This window comes from Ictidomys tridecemlineatus, chromosome 8, assembly GCF_052094955.1.
Source record: "Ictidomys tridecemlineatus isolate mIctTri1 chromosome 8, mIctTri1.hap1, whole genome shotgun sequence".
Taxonomy (NCBI): Eukaryota; Metazoa; Chordata; class Mammalia; order Rodentia; family Sciuridae; genus Ictidomys; species Ictidomys tridecemlineatus.
This window is the reverse complement of record NC_135484.1, coordinates 117,353,378-117,378,847: the sequence shown is the minus strand read 5'-3', so window position 1 is coordinate 117,378,847 and position 25,470 is coordinate 117,353,378. Positions and strand designations below refer to the sequence as shown.

At 43.7% G+C, this 25,470-nt stretch overlaps 2 protein-coding genes across 3 annotated transcripts; both read right to left on the bottom strand.

The window, feature by feature from the left end:
- Nucleotides 1-305: 305 nt before the first annotated feature.
- On the bottom strand, nt 306-12,569 carry LOC101961309 (HLA class II histocompatibility antigen, DO beta chain). 2 transcript variants are annotated; one of them, XM_005318844.4, is made up of 7 exons: nt 12,472-12,569; nt 4,508-4,599; nt 2,733-3,002; nt 2,008-2,289; nt 1,468-1,578; nt 1,191-1,219; nt 306-1,019 (listed from the first exon to the last, which is right to left on the bottom strand). In XM_005318844.4, exons 2-7 carry the CDS (start codon nt 4,596-4,598, stop codon nt 954-956), a joined length of 849 nt encoding a protein of 282 aa, XP_005318901.2. In that variant the 5' UTR covers nt 4,599; nt 12,472-12,569; the 3' UTR covers nt 306-953. The 2 variants fall into 2 exon arrangements, with proteins under 2 accessions (XP_005318901.2, XP_077876356.1); XM_078020230.1 differs by having other exon boundaries at nt 2,733-2,999.
- Nucleotides 12,570-13,962: 1,393 nt separating this feature from the next.
- Tap2 (transporter 2, ATP binding cassette subfamily B member) lies at nt 13,963-23,713 on the bottom strand. The gene is made up of 12 exons (XM_005318843.5): nt 23,515-23,713; nt 22,598-23,090; nt 22,395-22,509; nt 20,165-20,295; nt 19,739-19,944; nt 18,295-18,492; nt 18,002-18,130; nt 15,980-16,168; nt 15,626-15,799; nt 15,306-15,465; nt 14,814-14,950; nt 13,963-14,444 (listed from the first exon to the last, which is right to left on the bottom strand). The coding sequence occupies exons 2-12, from the start codon at nt 23,088-23,090 to the stop codon at nt 14,265-14,267; spliced, it is 2,112 nt and encodes a 703-aa protein (XP_005318900.2). The 5' UTR covers nt 23,515-23,713; the 3' UTR covers nt 13,963-14,264.
- Between the last annotated feature and the right edge of the window lie 1,757 nt (nt 23,714-25,470).

The following is a 25,470-nucleotide window of genomic DNA, read 5'->3' as shown; positions in this document are numbered from 1 at the left end:
AACTAGAAAAATCACCAAGTTGCAATCTCAAATATATTAACAGAACTAGGCAATTAGTATCAATGGTTGCTAACATCATAAAACTCTTCTTATGCAAGTAGAATTACATGTCTTTTGGTGAAAGATTACACAGCCACCAATAGATTTTCCAAAAAGATCAAACCAGAGTCTAATCCCACCTCTGCACCAGATGCTAATTGGTAAAAAATACAGAGGGCAAAGGGGCATGTTAAACTGCACCATGTTTATGCAGGCACCAAAATCCAGGGTGTGGGAAGTACTTCAGGTCAAATGACTGGAGCTTTTCCTGAATTAATCATAATGAAAAGATGGGATGGGGGAGAAACCTGAGATCTAGGAGACATAAAAGATAACTAAGTGTGGTGTGCAAGAATCACTCTTGGGTGAATAGGCTATAAATAACTACAAGAAAGAGAGCATCATAAATGGGAAGATAGAGACTTGATTGTCCTGAGGCACATGAAAACTTTTGTAGTGGCTGGAAAAGTGCTGTTTCTTGACCTAAATGGTGAATATAGGGGTTCTGCCTTAATCCATTAAATCATATATTTTGTGTGGTTATCTATATTTCTGTTTTATTTTGCAATAATTGTTTTTTTTAAATAGTAAATGGAAACAGCAACTGAGCATCTGTCCTCTGAAGACAGTGGAGACTGCAGTTGAAAGATAGATTTAGGAATTGTGGGGGTTAGGGCTGGGCTCTAGAAAAGCATAGTTGGGGACTGGAAAGAGTTAGGTCTTCTGGAAATTTCTGAACCATGTGTTTGGAATGGGAACTAATAAAGCACACAATGAGAGGAAGGACAGAGTTGGGGGATGCATGATCTCACAGCACAAAACTCCAAAATCCATTCAGGATTCCAAGGATCATGGAACAAAATATCCCAGAACAGTGACCTCTCCAATGTCCTTTCCTAAGCCACAGCACTACTTCAGGTTTCAGGAGAGAAGCTTTGATTAGGACCAGAGTTTGGCTTCTGTAGAATAGCTCTTGAGATCTGCGGAAACAGTGATGAAGGTCTCATGAAGCAACCCCACCCCCCATTCCAGGAACTCAGGAGACATACCACCAGCCGGGGCCACCCTCTGCCTCCTTTACCCCGTTGACTCCCTCTAGCCAATGCACTGTCTGAAGATGCCACACAGAGACAAGGAAGAAAAGATATTACCTTATCACCAGACTGAGTCTCCACAGATCCTGGAAAGAGACAGTGAAATGATCCATTTAGGACCATTCCATTTAGGACCAAATTTGATTATTCTGAGGGATGGGGAATGGCCTGCACTGTCAAAACTTGTGTCTGCTCACCCTAGGGTTGTTTCTGGCTTCAGGGATCCTAGTGAACCCTGTGAAGTACAGTCTTCCCTGCCTCAAATCTTGATGTAGGGAAAGTCAGAAACCAGGGAAGAAACAGGGCAGGTGGTAAGGTTTCAGAGGCTCATTACCTTTACGAGCCCTGAGATGGATGATGATCCCCACCAGAAGGAAGGTTAGCCCAAGTAGGAAGGCTCCAACTCCACTGAGTATCTTTTTCCAAGAATATTCACGCTGAGCTCCTGCAGAAAACAAGTTTAAAGTTAGTGAGTAGCACCCAGTAGTTGGTGCACCTTCTTAAAATTCCAAAGTCTATAGTGGACACCAGTGCTATATAGAGAAGAAAAATATTAGAAGTGGCACTCTGAGGTCAAAGTCTGCAACTACAGAGTTGCCTCCCACTTTTTATTGATTCTTATATTCCATAAAGGAGAGTAGTTCCCAGAGGGGGAAGCAAATAATGAGATGATTAAACCTCCTTATTTCTTGGAAGACTTGAAGATCAATAGCTGCCCTCTTTTCTCCCATCCTAAAGCAAAGACTCTGATTTTTGTGACCCTCCCAGATCAAGGGAAAGAATTGTGTTGTGACCAAGATAAATGGGGAAGTGACACTGAGCTTGTAAATGTTTGATCCTGAGTCAGGCCCAGAGAGTACAAGAAACTACTCACTCCACTCCACAGAAACGGGGCTGGGCAGACTGGGGTGCTCAACAAGGCAGCTGTAAACATCTCCAGGTGAAGGAGTCACTTCCAGCATCACCATGGTCTGAAAGGTCCAGTCTCCGTTCCTGATAAGACCAGTGGACAAAACGCCAGCTCTCTCCTCCTGTCCATTCCAGAACCACCTGATCTTTATGTCCCCTGGATAGAAGCCTGTCACAGAGCAGAGCAGCAGGTTGTGCTGATGCAGGAATGGGGTCTTCTCTGGGTACACTGTCACCTCTGGTTGCACTAGGAAGGGAGAGAAAAATGAGACCAGCCAAGCCAGAGCAGGAGCTTCTTTAGGGGCTATCACTACCCCAATCTCTATCCCAGATCACCCAAGTGAAAAATAAAAGTGTAGAGATATTGCATCCCTCAAAGACTAAGAAATAGGTTATTTCAATGCCCCCTGAAGAGTATTTAGATCTTATCAAGTCCTCTTACAATCACCCCTTCTATTGAGAGAAGACCCTGAGAACCTAGGAGGTCTGGGACCAAGATCACAGTGACCTGAGCTGTGAGGATAATGAGTGACTCACAGATAGCTGGGGACAGAACATATTCACAGACTCTCTGACCTGTAACCCATTTATCCTGAAGCAGAAATTTACCTGTCATAAGGAAGAAGAACCGTAGCCAGGCTCTCGTGGAGTAGACTCCTGAACCCCCACTAGACCCATCTTTCTCCTCACCTTTTCTCCCCACAGTGAAGGGGGCCCCCAAATTGTAGTTGTGTCTACAGAGCATGTCCACAGATGCCCTGCTCCTCTCCAGTATATCAGGCCGATTGTTCCACTGCTCAGCATCAGGCAGCCCCAGCTCTGTCAATGCCACAAACACTCCGAGATCACTGTCAAAACGTGCATACTCCTCCAGGTTGAAGATGAATCTGACCACAAAATGCACCTTCTCTGTCCCATTGGTGAAGTAACAGTCGGCCTTTGCCTGAATCACAAAATCTTCTACGGGGGGAAGAAAAGGAGGGAGACCATGAAACAGCCTCCCCCTCTGGGAAGTCCCATTCCTGCCACATTATGTCAGACCACACAGATCTGAGAGGAGGCTTTTGACATCAGTATGCTCAAAAGTATAATGTTTAGGGAGAAAAGAAACAGAATGTGATTCAATGCACAAAGACACATTTTTAAAACTTCAAATATATGCAGAAAAATAAGACTACATATTTTTAAAAGCCTCCCTCATGTTCAAGACATACCAGACACACTAAGAATGAATACCTCTGGAGAGGAGAGAGTAATAATGGAGACAAAGGAGGAGAGGAGGGTCTTCCTACTGACCAGTGACTACAAAGTGCTGTGGACTCATTGAGATTTTTTAGTTCAATCCTATGTCCTTAATAATAGTAAAAGAAAATTCAAATGAGGTTAATGATGCAGGTAGGTCAGGGGAGACCTTCCTGAAGAAATGACACTTGAGACTTGAAGAAGAATTGCTGTTGATCTTGAGTTGTAAATTTACTTTTATTTCTAAGTTCAGAGAGCCCTCGGCAACTCCTCAGCTGAGCCATAAGGATGATTTTCCTGGGCCAACCAGGCTCATCTCTCACTCAGCAGCCAATTTCAGGTGAGGTTCCAACCTCCAATTTTTCCACATTTATATTTTTCTCTGTTACCCTTTATAGTCTAAATAAGAAAAATCATCTGAATTTTTAATCATCATTTAAAATCTGTACCGATTATTTTTAATTATATTGCTTAATGAATAGTATAAACTCAAAGTAGTTTCTATTCTCTGAGAACCATGATACTTTTCCCCAGAGTCAGTTCCTCTTTTGTCTTCAATGAAACTCTGACATTTAAAGGGGATTCTGTTCTTAGCACCGTACATCCTGTTTTCTGCTCATAAATATGTGCTTTCATGGTCTAATATCACTGCATGTTTGCATAGCCTGTCTTCTTAGCAAGAAAAATAACAGTGGCAAATTATCTGTACCCAGTAACCTGAGAACAAGGATAACTAATGTATTCAACTTCTCAAAACTGCTTACTACAACTGAGACCACATAATAAGATCTAATAAAAAAAATGACTAAATAAATTGTTTCCAGTACAATTTGTCTATAAACACCCCTACTAGATAAAGACAGAAATCATTATAATTGTCAGAATAATAAACTCCTGGTTTAAGAATGGCAGCTATTCTCAGACTGTCTCCAGCTTTTACAGTTGCTGTGACTGATATTGATATAATAAAAAATGTAACAAGACAAAATGTTTCCCTTCTTCCTATCCTTGAATCTTTGTCTAGGAACTGGAAGTCCTTCTCCCAGGGTACATTGTGCATGATAAAGAAGAAAAGAGCACTTCTCTGTCAATGGGAAGAACTCTGCTTTTGGATGCCAGAAGCCACTTCCACTCCGTCCAGTGACCTGGATCTATAAGGAAAGACATCCCTCCCCCATGCCAATCCTAGCACACACACCCAGAAAGACTTTCTCTGCACTTACCTGGAGAGTCTCTGTCTTGAGTCATGGAGAAATTTAGCCTGATCAGATTCACTAGCAGAACTGTCACCCAGGGGGCCCATGCAGAGCTCATTCTGAAGGGCAGTAAATGAGACAGTAAAATTATCAACTTCTCTAGAATAGAACTTGCCTCAAAACTCAGTGGGAAAAAAAAAAAACATTGAGTATAGATAACTCTTTGGCCTCCATGGGATTGGAAACTTCCTCAGACTGTTAACCAATCAAGATAGAAGAGTTTTGCATCATTAGGCACTGGGCAGAATACTTTCATAAAGTTGTGCTATACTGTTCAAAAATTGGTCACCTGTAGAATCACTGAGAGTAGTTTAGGTAAGTGAGAAATGGGCTAAGATAAGAAGAAATACATATTCCCCATAGCATGGAGTACAAGGCATAAAGAACGAGGCAGATTGCTTCTTATATGTCCTGTTATACTTACTTAGCACTGTCCCTTGACTGTTCTGAAAACTTCCTATGGAATAGTTGACATTGACAACAGAGAGTGTGTAAATAAAGAAAAAGTGGATAGCATTCTTAGGTATATGTCCTAAGAGGAGTTAGTGAAGTGGTTATCAGAGAAGAAATAGAATAGATAACAGCCTGGAGAGTATGATTACCTGTAAGCCAAGAAAGAGCCACACAAAGAAAGAAAGGAATATGGAGAGAGGATTCTCAAAAGAATAAAATACTGCAAAATTGTTTCTTAAGGATAGAATACAAGAAAGCAATGAGGAGTTCCAGTCAGCAGGATGGCAGAATAAGACTCTCTAGTACATCTTGGCTGACAAAAACATCATTTAGAACAACCTCCCATGGAAGAAAATACTTTCAAAAGAGCTAAGGAAACCAGGTAAAAAATATAGATATAGCAACTGGATGTAGCACAGAATTAAGAAAAGATGCATTGAATCAGTTTTATATTACAGCTCATCATGAAGAGATACCTACATGGAGGAAGGAGAGTGGGGTAAGCATCCAGTACCAGGTTGCCCCCAGTGCTGGGCATGCTCCCAAGACCCAGACTCCTGGTCAGCCTGGTGAACTCAGTCTCTGTTGCTGCCTTGGTCTGGACCACCTCCAGCACTGGGATAGCTCTGAAGGTCAAGGAATTTAGGCCTGACCCTACAGGTAAAGGATTCATGATTATCTAATGCCAGGCCAACCCCTGTGTCCCCAAACTCCAGGCCAGTACCTGTGGACTAAGCTAACAAGATTGACCCTTATGCCAGAGAGGCTAATGTAGTCACAAGACTCTAGGCCAGCCTGGTGGATTCGGGCTCTGGATGCCCCAGCACGAGGCTGGACTCTGTGGCCCCAATATTCAAGGTCCCAGCACCAGGCCAATTCCTGCAGGATCAATCATCAGGCCAGTAAACATAGGCCCAGCCTCCAGTCCAGACTCTGTGGATACAGTTTCCAGGTCCACCCAGTGCCAAGTCAGCCCTTCAGGTTCACCCCAGCATCAAGTTGGCATTCCTGGCCTTAAGCAACAGGTAGGCACCCATAAAAAATGGCTCCAGGCCTATCCAATGCCAAGATTTCCCCATGGCCCACCCACTCAACCCTTCCCTGTAGATCTAAGCACCACATCATGTTCCAGAACAGTATTCTGTGTATCTAAGTCCCAAGCTGGTTCCCAAGGCCCCAAGACCTATGTCAGCCCTCACTGAGCTAGCATCTAGCGAGGCGCCTCCAGGACAGCACCAGCAAATACAGGATCCGAGTCAGTCCCCAGTGCCCTAAGTTCCAGGCCAGCTCCAGAACCAGGCCAGAATCTACAATCCTAGGCTCCAGGCTCCATGCCTGCCATTGTTCCAAGCCAGCCCTGGGGGTCCACACCAGTCTGTCGGGAGCTGCCCTGGATGCAGACAACTTTAAGTCTTGATGCACAATTATTGCATTCATTCTGGCACAGTAGAGCCAGGTCGCAATAACTTGGGTATTACCCCAGCTCAGATAACAAGGCGTGGCTCCAGGAGTAGGCGTCACCCACTGGGGTTGAGTTACACTCACCTGTTCCTTTGTAATCCTACCCCTTTGCCATTTGGGGGATAGAATGTTCCATGGAAACTCCCCTTGTGTGTCCCCTATATAAGAATAAAGAATTCTAGTGGCTCTCTCTCTCTCTTTCCACAGACCCTTAAGGTTGGAGAACTGTCACTTAAGTTATTGGAATAGTCAGATTTTGTGAACCCAGCATGAGGTTGCCAGCTAGGACAGATGGCGATATCAGTCCCTGTGGTGGTACCAGGCTCCAGAGGACCTAAGGTCCAGACTTGGTTTAGCAAATCCCCTGGTGATAGGCCATACTCCATAAATCCAAGACCACCCTTGAAGATCTAAACTCTAGGTTAGTCCATGGACCTAGGACCCATACCCACCACCTCAGACTTAGGCTCCAAACCCCGCCCAATGCCAGATGGCTCATGTAGACTCAGGCTTCAGGCAGGCTCCATTGAACTCAGGTTCCAACCCCATCCTGGGGTACTTAGGTTCCAGGGTCATTCTTGCAGACTCAATCAATCAGCTTGTCCACACTACTGGGTCCATTCTTTCACCCAACCCAATGAACCCTGGTGCAAGGCTCTCCCACCTGCTGACCAGTTGCAGACCAGCCTGCCCAAAGGCTTATTCAAATAAGAAGGCATCAGTGTAAGGCAACCAAAACAAAAATGAGAAAGTGAAGAGACACATACCATCAAATACCATTGTTGAATCCCCCAAATGGAGCTATATGAACTAAGAATAAGAATTATTTTAAAAGAGTTCAGACTTCCAGAAAAATAAATGAAAAATAATTCAATGAAATTGGGAAAACAAATAACTAAAATGAGAAATTTGATGAAGAAGTTGAAATTATTTTTAAAAGTCAAATCCTGGAGCTGAAAAAACAATAAATGAAATGAAAAGCACAATCCAGCAAATTAATCAAGCAGAAGAAAGAATCTGTGAACTTGAAAACAGTTTATTTGAAAAAATATAAAGGAGGAAAAAAATGATGAAAATTAATTATGAAATGTTGTGGGATTTATGGAACAACATCAAAAAAACAAATACATAAGCATAGAATTTTAACAAGAAGAAAAGATAAAAGAGTAGGAAGTTTATTTAAATAGGTTATAGCATAAAAATTTCCAAACCTTAGGAAATATAAAAATATCAAAGTATAGAAAGTTCAAAGGTCTCCAGAGTCTATTTAAACAACATACACCAAGGAGTATTATAATCAAATTGTCAAAACTCAAAGACAAAGAGGATACTGAAAGCATCCAGAGAAAAGAAGCAAATAGCATGTATAAGGGAATTTATATACACATGGTAGATTTATCAGCAGAAACCATACAGGCCAGGAGAAAATGAGATATTATATTTGAATGCTAAAGGAAAAAAAAACCTGCCAACTAAGAAAACTTTACCCTGCAAAACTGACCTTCAGAAAGAAAGGAGAGGGCTGGGGTTGTGACTTAGTGGTAGAGTGCTTGCCTAGCATGTGTGAGGCACTGATTCTCAGCACCATATATAAATAAATAAATGGGAAAAAGGTCCATCAATAACTAAAAATATACTTTTTAAAAAAAGAAATGAAAGAAAGATGAAGACTTGCCCAGAAAAACAAAAGTTGAGAGAGTTTATCCCCACAGGAGCCAATTTGCAAGTTAATGCTAAAGGAAGTTCTTCAAGCTGAAAGAAAAGATAATTAGTAACACAAAAACATAGGAAAGTTTTAAAATCATTAGTAAAAAAGATGTAAACAATGACATCAAGAATTTTTAAATGTGGGAAAGAAAGAGTAAAAATGTAGAGTGTTGGGGGTTTGTAGGTATTTTTAGCAACCAAAGCTAAGTTGCTTAAAATAGCCTGTTATAACTATGTGATGTTTCTTGTCAGACTGGTGGTAACCACGAAACAAAAATCTATCTTAGGTGCACAAAAGGTAAAAAGTAAGGAATCAGCTGGATGTGGGCATGCACACCTGCAATCCCAGCTACTCAAGAGACTGAGGCAGGAGGATGGCAAGTTTGTGGCCAGTGCAGACTCTTAGCAAGACCGGTCTCAAAACAAGATAAAGACAGGCTGGTGCTGTAGCTCAGTGTTAGAGCTCTTTGCCTAACATGTGCAAGATCCTAAATTCAATCTCTGGTACTAAAAAAAAAAAAAAAAAAAAAAAAAAAGTTTGGTTTTGGGGTTTTGTTTTTTTTTTTTTTTTTTTTTGGTTTTTTGATTTTTTGGTTTTTGGGGGTTTTTTACTGAGGAATCAATGCACATCACAAGGAAAAATCACTTGATTGCAAAGGAATGCATCAACAGACAAAGAAAAAAACCAAGGATCTACAAGACAACCAGAAGACAATTTTTTTAAAATTGCAGTGTAAGTCCTTACATTCATGCACTGACAAATGCTCCCTTTTCTTGGACCTCCACTGTAGAAGGGTCAAGTGTTGGACCCTCTTTGCTGGGGCACAATTGAAAGCAACACTAAAACCAGAACTTAATCTTGGCATTCAATAAACCACATATATTTAAAATGTAAAAAAGAAAATCTTAAATTAACCATAGTGTTTGGTGAAAGATATTTTTTTAACAAAAGGATTGTTACATTTTGATGTGTTTCCTAACATTAGGGATGGGGCAAAGGATCAGGGAAATCTATCACTGAGCTATGTATATACATAGCTCAGTGGTTACAGCTTAAAAATTAATGGTTAATTTTCCTGATCATGTCAAAACATCAACATATTCTGCATAGGTGCATTTGTGGAAATATTTTTCTCCTTTCTCAGTATTCTTCAGAAGTCCTATTATAGTTAACAAATAAATGTTGAAGAAATGTAAAAAAAATGCAAATATAGATAAGATTAAATTATCCAATCAAACGATATAGAAGACTAAGTGCATTTTTAAGTGAAATCAAACCATATGATTCCTACAGGAGACTCAAACCTTACGAACATACATAGGCTACAAGTAAAGAGGTGCAAAAAGATATTGCATACAAATGGCACTCAAAGAGAACAGGAGTGAATGTACTTATATCTGATAATGTCGCATTCCACGACTAAACACTCAGGGTCACTCAGGGTGAACTGGGCTGCATGAAATAATCACACAGAGACAGAGAACTACCTTTTTCTTTGGGTCCTGTGATGGTTTGTCTGACTTTAGAGGCTGGGGGGTGGAGAGAAAGAGAGGGAGCACCAGCACAGCCTTGCATTGAAGTGGTGAAATCAAACATAAATCAGTCTAACCAACTGAGTCATCACTGAGGGCAGCTGCTAGAGCACCACCCAAACCTACAACAGTTTCTTCCGGAGTGAGGAAACCACCTTTACTTAAATAGCAGTTGTTTGTTACTGTAGGGATGGAGAAATTGCTTTCTCTACCTATCTGAAGTTCTCTAGAGGGAGCCCTGTGAATTGGACTAACAAAAGACAGATTCAAGAGAAAAGAGCACAAGTTTATTTAATATAAGTCTTATGTGACATTAAGCCTGAGTGTATTTATAGTAGGTTTGATGAAGAACAGAAAGTCATGGGAATTGTGATGGAACAAAAGTATGAACTTAGCAAACTGGGAAAAGCTAAGCTAGTCTTGCTTGTTTGGGTTCCTCTCACTCCCCCTCCACCTTACCTGAGGGTCTAGAACCTGACTCAGAGGAGGTGGGCAAGATCAAAAAGCCCTTCTTGAACCCACCATTTCTCAGATTCCTTCAGCTTAAAATATCAAATGTACAAAGGAGTCATAGTACATGGGATGTGACATGGTGTTATCAGAAGCAATAAAAAGCATGAGGGGAGAAGAGGCATAAGCCTCAACCTGCCCCTTCTTGCTTACAATGGCAAAAGAATTCCAATAACATGACCACCCATCAACAGGAGGAGACAGGCTAAATGAAACATGATACTTTCATAAAATTGAATCCACATGACCATAAAATTTTAATTTACAATAGTATATTTAGAGAACTATTGTGAAAATATGAAGAAATATTGATTTCACCACTGCTTACATATACATTAAATTTCTCTAAGATGATAAACATAACTCTTAGAGCTGGATTGCCTAAAAACTGTGGGGAATGATGGGCATGAAGCAGTCCTCTGTATATTTTTATGTCTTTTCAATTTGAAATCCCATTAATATATTGCCTATTAAATAAACAAATAAGTTGTGTCTTTCAAAAAGAGAACGGTAGGAGTATAAGTAGACCCAGAGAATAAAGACAACTTCTTTGAAGTAGTTTTGTTGCAAAGTTGGTAAAAGCCTACCTTGTCCTTCTTGTGTGACCCAGGGTAGTTAAGGTTTTTGAAACTCCATTTTCTCATGCTTAGAATTGAGATAGTAATACCTGCCGCATAGGATTGCTTTGATGATAAAGTAAAGATGTATATGCCAGGCACCCATCATAGCCATAAGCACACCATAAGCACCCAGTGAATGGTTATTATTATTATAAGTATGATAAAAAAAATCATAAGATTCCATGAAACTCTAGATTCAAAACCCTTTCCGAGGACCACTAGATGGCACCAGACTCAAGTGGGTGGTCCTTCAGCTCACTACACCAGGACCCAAGGAAAAGCTGTTCCCTAACCCCTCCTTCTTTCCCCTCAAATGCTGACAACTCTACATTTCCTCTTCTTTATTTACAACTGCGGTGTGGCCTCCCAGAGACTATCCCACAGGGCAGGGGCTGTAAGGACTTGAAGCCAAATGCTTTTCCACAGAGTGCAGAGCAGTGGTGGGTTTTTGTTCTGGGGCCCAAAGAAATCCCTCTCCACTCATATTTTCCTTTAGAAAGAGTAAGACTGGGGGCTGGGGTTGTGGCTCAGTGGCAGAACACTTGCCTTGCACATGTGAGGCACTGGGTTTGATCCTCAGCACCACATAAAAATAAACAAACAAAATAAAGATATTGTGTCTATCTATAACTAAAAATTTTTTTTAAAAAGGGAATTTAAGGTGAGTAACAACAAGGGGAAATTATGGGACAAGGAAATCACATAGTGCTAAGAGTAGGAGAAATAATGAAGGGAACTCTGGACAAACTAGAATTACTAATATCTGCAATTACCAGGCAGATCACACTTGAAGGAATTTGTCTGTCTACACTGAATACTTTGACTACCAGGGAACATTTTCTGGATCCCTGACAGGCTTACCTGGGTGTTTCCTCTGAGATGAGAAATTGGTGTAGGGGGAGGGGAGATCTTAAGATCTTTAATTCTATTGCATCTTCCTGCACTGCCCATTGGGATGCCTAAGTTTTCTCCCTGTTCTATTGAACAGGATAGGACAGACAGATCATAAAATAGGCAAGCAGTTAAGGGAATATGTCCCCACCCAGAAAAGCATCTCTAAATAAATATCTCTAAATAATATTCCATGAAATTAACCTGTAGAAACATTCCCAACATTCCAGTCAACTCCTTTGTCCTGGGGCAGAAGAAAAAGGGAAGTGGGACAGATCTGAGTGAAGGCTACAGACTTAAGGGATAACCAATCAGAATACTGTATGCCTAACCAATAACAGCACTTTTCCAATACCTGATTAGCATAAATATTGGTCAATGCCCCTGCCCAGAAGCTATATAAGCCCCAAGACAGCAACCTGCTATCGGATCCCCTCTCACCCAGCAAGAGCTCTGCTTCTTTTTTTCCTTCAAATAAATCCTTCTCCTTTCACTTTTACCTTCCATTGATACCCATAGATTTCATTCTTTGAATTCATGAGACATGGACCCAGAAAGAAATCACTAGGTGGCAACTGGAGTCACTGCACCACTACAACAGCAGAGGCTGAAAATCCAGTTTCACTGTCACTGATTAACTGCCTGATTTCAGGCCAGTTTCTCTATAAAAAATCTGAGAGGTGGGTGGGAACGGAGCTCCTGGGTAGCAGCAGGATGACACAAAGGCTGTACAAGAGCTCTCCATTCTCACCCTACCTGCTCCCAGCAGCTGCTAGGCAGAAGAAATTCCAAACAGCAGTTCTGGCAAGTTCATCGCCCAAACTGGAAAGTACCTGCTGTTTCCGGGAATGTGAAAGTTTCTATTTCCTAGAATAGAGAGAGTTCCAAAACAAGTCCCTCCCAGCAGCCAGTGACGTGTGCAGTGTGGATTCTTGGTGGTTGGTACTTGTAAGGAGGACTGGGGTTTATTCATTTATCCAACAGATGTATTATTAATTGTCTATTGTCAATCAGGCCATGCGCTGGGGAGCAATATATAGCTTAATAGCTTAATAGCTTAATAGGATATGGCTATATAGCTTAATAGGATAAATGAGTTTGAATGTGAGGTGTCCACCCAAAGCTCCTGTGTTTATGCAGGAATGTTTAGAGATGAAATGATTAGAATATTAGAGCTATAACCTAATTGATGGATTAATCCATCCATTTGATGGATTAACAATTTGAATGGACTACTTGGATAGCAACTGGTAACTATAGGCATGGGTTAGAGGAAGATTATTGGCTGCATGCCTTTGGGATTTTTATTTTGCTAGAGACATCTGGTGTCTGGAAACAGCCAGTGGACATTTCCTCTGGTCAACCATCCAGGGACAATGTGAATCGCTTTCCCACTCTGCAGTGGCCCACATAGCACCTGAGATGGGTGTGACCTGCCAAGATGTCAATCAACCTGCTCACTACAAGACATCAGGAAGCAAGACTCTGCCCTTGAAACCTTACCCCTGCCTTTGATGTACTGGCTTAAATAAGCCACCAGAGCCATTTGTCTTTGTCTAGTTCCAGAACCCATGTGGACTAGATCTATCAGGGGCTTTGCATTCTATAAATATATTTCTGAGTGTTCATACTTTGTTATTTGCTAGTTATTTGAGACTGTAAGTTTTAGGGTGGCTTGGATTCCCCTGGGCAGGAAGGAGCCTTACTGAGACGCTGGCCTTTGACCCCTGATAGTTTAGGGTGTGGACTGTAGGTTCAGACCTGGTTTCAAACTCCAACTCTACCACTGTGTAACCTTGGAAAAGTCATATAATCAGTTTCCACATGTATGAGGATAATAAATAATCACCAACCTCATAGTATTGGGGGCAAGGATTAATAGTGATGAAAAATGACTTGTCATAGTTCCTACTCATATTAAAACTCTGTAAATGGTAGCTATTATCAATATATTTATACTGCTAATTAGAGATCTGTGCTTTTTTGGGAAAAACCCTAGCTTCCCCCAAAAAAGCCGGCACTAATGGAAGTGGGGAAGGATTCAGAAAGGCAACCCATGAATATTTATGTCATATTGGGTTAACTGGTATTTCAAAGAACAGATACGTGACTCAGCGGGCAGTCAGCAAAACAGTAACCTTGGTTCTCTCTGGAAAGTGAAATGGTGGGTAGTTTTGACTTTCTTCTTTGTCCTTTTCCATAGTTTCTAAATGAATGTGTACTTGTTTATATACATATAAGAAAAAGCATTTTTAAACATATTTATTATGCCACTAGACACTACACATAGGCAAAACTATTAACCAAGGGAAAAAAAGTTTCTGACAAGACAGCGCCCACCCAGCCCAAGACAGCCCACCACAGCCATCCGCCATCCCCTCACTCCCACCCACCCCAGCCTGCCAAAAGTACACATGGTCCAAATCTCCATCATGCTTCCAGCACCAGGAAGAGCTACTCAGGGTAAAACCCAGGGGAATTCAGAGCAGGAGCTTCTCTGAGTCTGGGTTGCAGCAATAGTCCTGAGAAGGTCCCAGTGTCCGGAGGCCTCACTCCTCTAGATGCTGCTGTACCAGGCGGGAGTAGATGTCCTGGCCCTCCCTGAGCTGGGCGTGGTCCAGCAGCTCCCCCTGCTTGAGCACTAGGATCTGGTCAGCATTCTGAACCGTGTGCAGCCTGTGAGCGATCACCAGCACCGTTCGGTCCCCACGAGATTTCCAGGCCTGGAGCTGAAGGGGCAGGACCACAGTGTCTCAGAAAGGTAAGAACAGCATGGACACCACCACCTGCCTGGGCACCATCTCTAGTGACTTAGGGTGTAGAAGACGTGAAACATGAGATGAGTGTGAAGGGCCGTAGATAAGGGTCTGCCCTGCCCTTCTCTCCGCTGCCACTGGAGGATGGGAAAGGGACCCTTGGAGGAATCAGGTAGGCCCCCGCACCACTGCATTCTCCATTTCATTCCCAACCCTACATAGGCACAGCCTCCCTTTGCACCAGCAGGCTACTGTCCTCCCTAGCCAGTTCTGCATGGGCTGATCCTTCAATTGTGACCCTTAGATTCCACTGTTCCCTGCCCTTCCCTCTCTGGTACTCACGGCCTGCTCACACTGCACATCCAGGGCACTGGTGGCCTCATCCAGGATGAGGATCCGTGGATCCCGCACAAGGGCCCGGGCAATGGCCAGGCGCTGTTTCTGTCCTGCAGCCAACTGGCTCCCTTTCTCCCCTACATCTGAGGAAACCAGAGAAATTCCATTCCTCAGATACAGGGATCAGGATGCCTCTTCTTGAGCAGAGAGACAAGTGCCCAGCAGCTCTTCCCACAAGCCCTTCAAGAGGTAAGAGGGCCCCGTGGGGGAAGGCTGGGAGGTGGGGACCGTGGCTGCCTGTGTGGAAGAAGCCCTACTTCCACGATGCTCCCAAGCAAGGGAACAAGCAAGAGAGGGAGGCTGGGGAAGAACGGTGAATGGGAACAGAGGGACGGCAGGAAAGGAGTAAACAGGTTACAGGAACCCAACCTCACCCCATGGATAAGCTCCACTTTCTCTGTTGACTGAAAGGGCAGACTTACAACCTGTGAAGAGTACCTGTATATATCCCATGCTTCATTTCACTTATGAAGTCATACGCATGGGCCGCCCGGGCGGCAGCCATCACCTTGTCGTCCTCACAGTTCCTCAGCCCGTAAGCAATGTTGTCCCTCACAGAACCCGAAAACAGCACGGGCTCCTGCCCAACCAAAGCCACCTGTACACAGGGAATGGGATCAGAGGACAGTGTGCAAATCCTATGCTGGGACCCTCCGTTCCTCCTTGCCTGCCTCCCTCAGAATGGACCCCTGGCATTTCTCCCTGTGGATCAGCCATCCTCCTCTCCTACCCACTCCCTTCCCTCCCTCCCCACCCACCTGGCTGTGCAGGTAGTGGTGCTCATAGTTTGAGATGGGCTCCCCATCCAACAGCAGCCGCCCTCCTGTAGGCTGGTACAGATTCTGCAGAAGGGCAGCCACAGTGCTCTTCCCAGAACCATTGGGTCCCACCAGCGCTGTCATCTCTCCAGCGTGGAGGGTGAACGTCAGCCCCTGGAAAATCAGGAGAGTCAGGGGCCTGCCACTTTTCCCTCAGCATCCCTTTCCTTCTTTTCCTAGCAGAAGCAAAATCAGCTCCTCAAAGGAAAATGATCTCCAGTCTTTGGTACCTGATCACCCAAAAGCAGTAGGGAGCCAGGGACAAGTTCCCTCCCTGGGGCGTTTCTCAGGCACCTTGAGCACAGGTTGGTCAGGGCGATTGGGATATGCAAATGAGACGTCTTGGAATTCCACAATCCCCTGCAGTGTAGGAGGGGCCAGAGTCCCTGGCTCAGGCAGGTTGGGCTTTCTGTCCAGGTATCGGAAAACCTTCTCTGCAGCTCCCACGTTGCTCAGCATATCACCAAAACCAAATACCAGAGCCTGGGAAACAAGAATGGACAGGTCAGCTAAGCAAACATCCTATGGAAACCAACCTCCCAATTCCTCACACTCCCCTGCAACACTCCACCCACTCAAAAAAGATACTCCTTATTTAAATGTGAAATTTAGAATTTAAAAGTGGCACTAACATCTCAGTGTTCTAATTTGCAATGAAGAGGATGTAAATTCCATATTCTGACCACACAGCACTATGCCTATCGCCAGACCTTGGAAATTACTGTTTTATATCCCTCATGCACAGTTCTGTCTTGCTTGACTAGACAGGAAACACCTTAAAAGCAGACATTGCACCTAACTCACCTTTGGAGCCACCAGAGTACCTAGCACAGTTCCCAATAATAAAAGATGATCAGTAAATGTCAGAGAAATTACAAAATAAAACCCATGATGCGGTAACTAGCTTTGAACTGATAAATATAGGAAAAGGGCCTAATCCTCATTCTGCCTTTCCTAATCAAACTGCATCACTGGGTAACCCAATAATAGATGAGAACAAGTCTTTCTTAATAACTGATACAATAGAGTTTTACCATTTTGCAGCCCCAATAATTTAACAGTTCTAGGCATTGAACATGAAAGTCTGATATTACCACAAGAGACACCGTAAGTCTCCTGGAGGAAGAACCCACCACCACCTAGGAAGTACTAAAAGAAAGGAGAGAGAGGGGGGGGGGAGAGAGGGAGAGAGAGAGAGAGAGAGAGAGAGAGATGGAGGGAGGGAGGGAGGAAGGGAGGGACAAAGGAAGGAGGAAGGGAGGGAGGGAAGAAGGAAGGAAAAGAAGGAAAGAAGGAAGGAATCCTGAATCTCACAAACTTAAGATTTGTCTACCAATGGGCAGGGAAAATAGAGGTAGAGAAACCTACTAAAATAGAACCACATCTAGGTGTAGTGGGGCACCCTGTAATCCCAGTGGCTCTGAAGGCTGAATCAGGATCACAAGTTCAAAGCCAGCCTCAGCAACTTAGGGAGACCCTAAGCAACTTAGGGAGACCCTGTCTCTAAATAAAATATATAAAGGACTAGGGATGTGGCTCAGTGGTTAAGTGGCTTAGGTTCAATCCTGGTACCGACAAATAAATAAATAAAAACCCAGAGATTCCTTCAACAAAATCCAAGCCATAAGAAATTCCCAAACAAACCACTTAATTCTTCAACAAATAAACTGCAAAGAGAGAAATTTTTTGAGAGATTTAAAATTCATATTAACCAATCACAGCATGTAGACCTTATCTGGAATCTACTACACCATGTCTAAGACAACTGGAGACTTGACCTTTGATTGCATATAAAGAATTATGTCAATTTTTAGGGGTGATAATAGCTTTTTGATTAAGTATTTTTTTAGACGTTTCTATTTTAGTGATATATACCAAAATGTTTACAGATAATGAATTTGTTTTAAAATAATATGGTGGGGAAAGTGAGTGGGGATACAGACCAAACAAGATTGGCCATGAGATGTTAATTGTTAAAGCTGGTATTGGGCATATGTGAATTTGTTATATTACTTTCTTTTTTATTATTATTTTTTAGTTGTATAAAGACACAATATCTTTTTATTTATTTATTTTTATGTGGTGCTGAGGATTGAACCCAGAGTCTCACGCATGCGAGGCAAGCGCTCTACCACTGAGCTACAACCCCAACCCCTCTTTTTTTTTTTTTTTTAATGCTTGAAATTCTCCACAACAAAGTGAATTGGGGTTTTCTATTTTGTTTTGTATTTTTAAGGGGAAGAAATAAAACCCAAGACCCATAAGGGCTGAGAGAAAACCAGAGTAAAACGGGAGAGCACGTGGGTCCTCACTCACTCGAACGTAGTTCCCCACGTCCTCCTGGTAGAGCAGAAAGGAGAGCAGCCCGCCCCTCGTGACCTCACCAGCCAGGATCTGCTGCAGCCCGCAGCTCAGCACCAGCACCTGCACACCCAAGGTCAGCACCTGCGAGGGGGGAAGAGGAGAGGCTGTAAGGTCTCTGCTTTCTATCCCCGCACCTGCCCCTGTGAGAGACACTCGTGAGGGACACCCAGAACCTGCTGTCTCCCCGCCCTCATCCTTTCTCCTTTCCCTTCCCACGCCTTCATCCTGCCCCTCAGCTGTCTCACCCTCCGTATAAGCAGGTACAGAGCACGTTCCAGGTCCCGTCGCCACCACAACTGCCGGCACCGCTCCATAGCCTTCGTATAGAGGCAGACCTCATCCTCCTCAGCCCCAAAACTGCGCACGGTCTGCAGCCCGCCAACTGCCTCCCGCACCACCTGCCCTGCCTTCGCCACTGCATCCTGGATCTCCAGCAGCACCGCCTGGAAGAGTGGCACAGCGACATCCCCGGTGATGCCACAGAAGACAGGAGGCCCCAGGTACCCTCCAGCCCTTGGGATACTCCCCAACCTACAGAAAACATCAAATGGTTCTTTTACTCTCTTCCTTAATTTTCCTTACAGAAGGAATAATGTGTAAAGGAGGGAGAAAACCATACTATTGAGTGCTCACTGTTAGGTAGTATGGGAGATATATGCTTGCTTGCTTTATTTATTTGTTTGTTTTTAGCCTTCTAATAAGGTAATTCTTCAACCTCCTGTGTCTGATGAGGAAGGAAAGATACTTTTCCCAAGAAGTGAGAGCTAGCTAAGAAAGGTGAAGATGTAATCCAAAATGGATCAAAGACCCAAATGTAAGAGCTAAAACTATCATGAAAACATAGGAGAAAAACTTCATGATTTGGCAATGATTTCTTAGATATGACACCAAAAGCATAGGCAACCAAAAAAAATGGATAAATTGGACTTCATCAAAATTAAAAACTTTGGTACATCAAAGGGTGCTATCAGTGAAAAGGCCATCACAAAATGCAAGAAAACATTTGCAAATTATATATTCGATAGGGGAATGTCATCCACAATCTGTAAAGAACTCTTACAAATCAACAAAAACAAAAGGCAACCCAATTTAAAAATGGGCAAAGAAATTGAGCAGATACTCCTCCAAAGAGCATACAAAAATGTCCAATAAGCCCTTGAAACATGCTTAACATCATTAATCACTAGGGAAATGCAATCAAAACCATAATGAGTTACATCACAATCATTAAAATGGCTATTATTTTTAAAAAAAGAAAAGAAAAACAGAAGAAAGTGAGTATTGGCAAGGATATGAAAATATCGGAATCCTTGCACATTTCTAGTAGAAATGTAAAATGGGGCAGTTACTGTGGAACAGTAGAGCAGTTCCTTAAAAATTAAATATATTTACAATATGATCCAGCAATTATATTTCTGCACGTATACCCCAAAGAATTGAAAGCAGAGTCTCAGGAGTTGGTATATTCCCACACTCATGTACATGTTTGCTTACAGTTTAAGGGGGCCATGGACCTTCTGACTCAAATGTCCATCAATGTATGACTGAATAAGCAAAAGGTACAAATATATAATATACTCTAAGGGCTGAAAAGAGAAGATTTCTCTCTAGGAGATCCTACAGCTATGAATGTGGACTCCTCGCCTCTATGCTTTATTCTCCTCTCAGTTCCCTAACATCCACACATACCTGATGGCGCATATTGTACAGCTTTTCCACTGCTATTAGGAGGGGCATTTCGAGCATGGAGAGGAAGGTGAGTCTCGGTGACACGCTCAGCATGAAGCCATACAGCCCGATCACTTTCACCAGGCTCCGCAAGATTACATTGGCATTTAAAGGAAGCCAGCGGCTCATCAGGGTGGTATCTGAGCTCAGCCGTGAATTCAACTCCCCTGAGAACAACAGAGCAGATGAGGAAACCATAACACTGCAGCATCCCCAAAACTCCCTCCTGACCATCACCACCGACAGAAACCCCTCCTTTCTTACAGAGAGACGTGCATCACTACACTGTCCCAGAAGAGAACTCTGGGCCCTGGCAAATAGTAAAGATGGGAGGGTATTGGGGACAAGGAATGGCCAGGGGAATCCCAGACCTGACTCAGCCCTCACCTGTCTTAGTCTCCTGGAAGAAACTGAGGTCCTGCCGCAGCAGGGAGGAGAAAAGCTGCTCCCGGGTCCGCAAGTTGATTCTGGACATGATGAAGAAAAAGGAGCCCCCTCGGAAACCTGCAGACAGCGAGCTGTGGGAAGGGAGAAGAAAGCAGGAAGTTGAAGAGGAGACAGAGGCACAGAGAAGAGTGGGAGGCGAGAGAAGCAGAGAAGACCAGAATTAAAAGAAATACAAAAGTTAGGGACAGCAGACCATGGAAAGCAAAAAGGAAAGAGAGGGAGAGAGGAAGAGTGGGGGGAGACAGAGAGACAGAGACGAGAGACAGAGAAGAGAAGAGGAGGTTTGGGAATAAAGAGACCTGGTAAGCCAGATGTGGGAGCAAAGTCATCACATGTACAATTCATGAGTGCTCATGGAGTTCACTCTGTGTTACACAAGGCAAGGCGGAATACAACAGAAGTGAAAGGAAGTAGCCCAGGGCTTGCTTCTGGCCTCCCTCTATGTTGTCCCTCTGGGCTTCTTCTCTGTCTTGGTCTCTTTTCTCCCTGGCTCCAAAACCCTTCTTCATAATCATAGATACTTCATTATGGGAATTCAGCACAGATCTCCCTGCCCTTCCGTTCTCCAGAGACATAGAATCACACTGACCCTGCCTTTCATTCTTGAAGACTTCCCCTTCGACCAACCAAAATTTTACTATAAAGGAGGGCCAGGGCTGTGGCTTACTGGTAAAGCACTTGTCTAGCATGCATGAGGCACTGGGTTCGATCTCCAGCACCACATTAAAAATAAACAAATAAAATAAAGGTATTGTGTCCATCTACAATTGAAAAAATACACTTAAAAAACTTAAAGGAAAAATATTTTTAAAAACATAAAAATGTGTGTTTATAAAACACAGACTTCTAATAATATTTAGTTACATATATAAAAGGCTGTTGGGGTGATCAGACATGAAATCAGGGGGGTTTTGGACTGGTGATCTAAATAAGAAGGAAAAGAAAAGAAACACATATAGAAGAAACATTTTGAAAGTAGGAAATAGCAGGACTAGTGTTTGATATGAGGAAGATATCCATGGTGCAGACGCTCAGAGCCCAGGATACTGATGGTTTCATGAATGAAAAGACAGAGCCAATTTCTGGATGACCAGAACAGTGTGTGATACATTTGGAGTTCTGAGTACACGGAGTGTGAGTGGGCTATTCAACAGGGACTCTATTGGATATAAGGGGACAATCCTTAGGGAAATATGGATCTGGTGATAATATCCAGAGATGAACTCAATTAGCTTAATAGGAAAAATGTTACTAAAGATCAAAAAAATGAGTTAAAAGCAAAGTCCATATTTAAGTGTGCAGAGGAGGAAAGCTCTTCAAAGGAGGCAGAATGATTTGGAAAGTAGGAAGGGAATCCATAAAAGCTAACTGCAGAAAGAGATCAATAAAGAGATTATAATATAGCCAAATGCTACAGAGAAGCCAAAAAGAACTGTGGCCTGATTAGAAGGGGGTGGGGGATAGTGGATTGGTCAATAAGAAGTTCACATTTGAGTAGTTCCAACAGAAAGTACCATGTATAGAATGAAGACATAATGAAATAATTGGCTTTTGAGAGTATTTGAAAGGAAGTATGGCCACGAAAAAGGAGCAGTTGCAAGCTAAAGTGAGCATCTCCTTAAATTTTGCACCCTAGCTGCTTCATTCACCTCATCCAGTCCCAGCCTGTTTGTGACAGCAGATTCTTGTGTATGTCTAAAAAGAGGGGAAAGCAAGTCAAAAGAAAGAGTAAAGATGCTGGAAATAAGGGAGATAGGCCTCTGAGTGAGAGCTTCCGGGATTTGCAAAATGAATGAACACTGAAGGGTGGAGAGAGATAGGGATATGTCCACCTTGGAGAGATGCTTTGAAGACACACAGGGGTGGGAGGGAGGAGGCAGAAAAGAGAAGTGGAATTTCATGGAGAAATGTTGATAGGCAACTGAAAGACATTCCCTTTGACACATAAATTCCTTCTGTACTACATCCAACCATACTCATATTGGTAATAATGTATTATAAACTTTGAAGATATTGGGTAAATGCGAATAAAGGAAGAAATGAGTGGACGAAAGTGAATAGTGGATAAATACATGTATATTTCAGTTTAAGTATTTTGTGTTTTGTGCAAAATAGATTTAGAAGTGAAGACCCCTGTATAGACTTGGGGATCCAACTGCCCATCACCTACCTCCCAACAGAGAACAGGCACATGGAAAATATGGCACTGGCAAAAGCATCAGGGTCAAAATCACCGCCCAGGATGTCAATCACCCGACCGGAATAGTGAGGGATCAATGTTTCACCTGAAAAAAAGCATGAGAACACCAGATGAATGTGCTGGTGCCAAGGCCCTTGACCAGACTCGAACTCACAATGCCCGGCCCCACTCACCCAACACAGCAGTAACAAGGAAGAAGAAGGCGGCCAAGAGGAATGGCAGGTCTGGCCTGGAGAGCTTCAGCAACCTCCACATCAGGTCTCTGTTGTTCTCCTGGCTCGGCTCTCTCTCCTCAGCTCCAGGAGGGCTCAAAACAGCCCATATCGCCCAGCTTAGCACTGCAGCCCCATACCCCGCTAGCAGCCAGCTCCAAGAGGCTGAAGCCACTCTGACTGGGGGAGCACTCAATGTCCCCCCCACGAAGGATCTCAGAGAGAGGAACAAGGGGGTCCCCAGGCACAGCAGGGGCAGCAAGGTCCTCACAAATCCCAGAAGCCCCCACAGCTTTAGCAGCCCCCACAGGCCTCCAAGTCTCAAGGTTCCTTCCAGCCATAGTCCTGGAAGCCCTTGAGGAAGCAAAGTCCCCAGAGTCCCCTGAAGCAGCCAGAGTAAGACTGCGTCCAATAGCAGCAGGGAGGCCCAGGGCCTCAGGTCAGGGAGCGCCATCTACGGGTAGAAAGTGAAAAATTTGGGAAGTGGAGTAGCATTCTCTGTCCCCGCCACCCTGTGTCCCCCCCCCCACCACCGGTCCCCTGGCTTCTCATTTCATCCGATCCCAACCTGTAAGATTCCCTGGGTACCCAGTGCTCATCAGCACGTCCCTCCTAGGGCTGACGGCACTCTGCCCGTCAGAGGGAGCTGGGAAGCCTCACGCTTTAAAAATAAGAAATCCCCTAATCGGGTCCCGCCGCCATCCGCGCCAGCCGCCGCGGAGCTCCAAAGAGCCAAGCGAGCTCAGCCCTGCTCTCTTCCTTTCCTCTGGGTCCAGAGGATCGGGAAGCAAAGGGTGTGGCGTTGGGTGGGCGGTGGGGTGGGAGGTGGTCGGCGGCGCCCCTGCTCGCGCTCCAAGTTTCCGTGCGCACAAACTCACCAGCGGCGGCGGCGTGAATGTAGCTCTGCGCGGCTGTCGGTTAGGTGCTGGGGACTGAGCCTGAAATCCGCTCCTACTGTCTCAACTCGGTTTCCCTCTTTGGTCTGCCAGCGGTGTTCTCCCAGCCCGGCGCCGGGGCCTCGCGGCTTTCGCTTTCTCTTCCCAGCTCCTGCCTCTTTCTGGGCGCGGCGGCCAACAGGCGGCGCCAGAGACTCGCAGACTGCGGAGCCGGGATCCGCAGGTCGCGCTCGCAAATCCCAACCCTGGAGTGTGGTTCATCCTCTGTGGCGGTTAGTTTTTAATGTAAAATTGCAAAACTGCTTCAGGGTCTGAGGTGCTTTGTAACTTTGTTCAGTTTTCCCTCTGGCTCGGAACCTATTTCAGGAAGTGCCCCATTCTCCCAGAAGAGCCCGTTTTAGGGCCTTGGGGTAAAACAGCCAGAGCCAGAGCCAAACAGGCAGGGTCGCTCATTAATGAGAAGTTCCAGACACTCTTAACCAGGTCAAAGAAGGTTTCCACTAATAGATTTTGAACTTAGCGAGGTTCTGGCCTTTATCTTCATGTGTTCTTCTCAACAGAGCACTTGTAACAGGGCCTGTACGTTTGTGTTCAGAATTATGCCGAATATTGGCATATGAGGAAAATGCCAGGTACTGGTCTATTTTAATGCAGATTAGAATAACAATTGGGCACGCCTGTAATCCCAGCGATTTGGGAGGCTGAGGCAGAAGGACTGAGCTTTAGCAATTTAGAGAGACCCTGCTCAAAAAAACAAAAATGCTGGGACTGGGGTTGTGGCTCAGTGGTATAGAGTGCTTGCCTAGCAGGTGTGAGGCACTGGGTTTTATCCTCGGCACCACATTAAAAAAATAAATAAAATAAAGGTATTGTGTCCATCTACAACAATAAATAAGTTCTTCAAAAAATAAATAAATAAAAGGGCTGATAGATAAAAAAAAAGGGCTCAGTGGTGAAGTGCCCTGGGTTCAATTCCATTACAAAAAAGAAAAATGCCATTAGGTTTCTTCAGGTTCTACTTGACCCAGAGCCTATCTATAGAAACTGCAAATTCATTCACTTCAGAAATGACTCTCTTCCGGTTGAAACTACACCCAAAACTTGAAAAATACATGCATAAAAACCTCAAAGCAGTGATCACTTGGATTCCAAACTCCCCTTTTAAAAAGTTATTTGTGTAACATTTAAAGTTGAAAATAGTTGCAGGAAAGTGTTGAAGTAGATAATTATTAAAATGTCTCTGAACTTATTTGCTCTGGGGTCTTAAGGGTCTTTTCCCAGCTGCTCCCAACTGTTAAGCGGCTCCTTTAACCACCTCTTTTCTGACCAAGATGTGGTCCATGCTCCTTCCTGCAGCTCCTGTGTGAATCAGAGAATCTCACTGTATCTGTCTTGTTTTGTTTTGTTTTGTTTCTAACCTGGATCTTTTATTTTTACCTCATATTCCCCACTTGATTCCTGTTTATGTCTTCTTCCTCTTCAATCATGATGATTCTGTCAACTTCCAATCACCCTAAATGCCCATCTTACATTCAAAAAACAATACTTCCAAGGTGTTGCTTAGGGTTAAGTGGTACAGTATTTACAACTACCACACATATGTGAGGTGGAAACTTTTTCATTCCATTTTACAGTCAAAAACCAGCTGTTCTAGGTGCCCTCCCCCCAAGTAGCCCAGAAAGTTAATAACAGACCACATAGGAGTCTCCAGATAATGTCTCTTTAGAAAGGACCCTGAGTTAAATGAAATTGCAAATAAGTGTCCAAAGAGAACATCATCAGTCCTCCTGAGGTCCTAGAGAGAAAAACTATATGGTCAGACCGCATTTCTTCGGTAAGAATCTAAGTCCCTTCTCTGGAAAAGTGTCTCGATTTCCTCCCCTCTACTCCAACCTGCCAAATAAAACCACAGTCCCCATTCCTCAGCACACAACACAG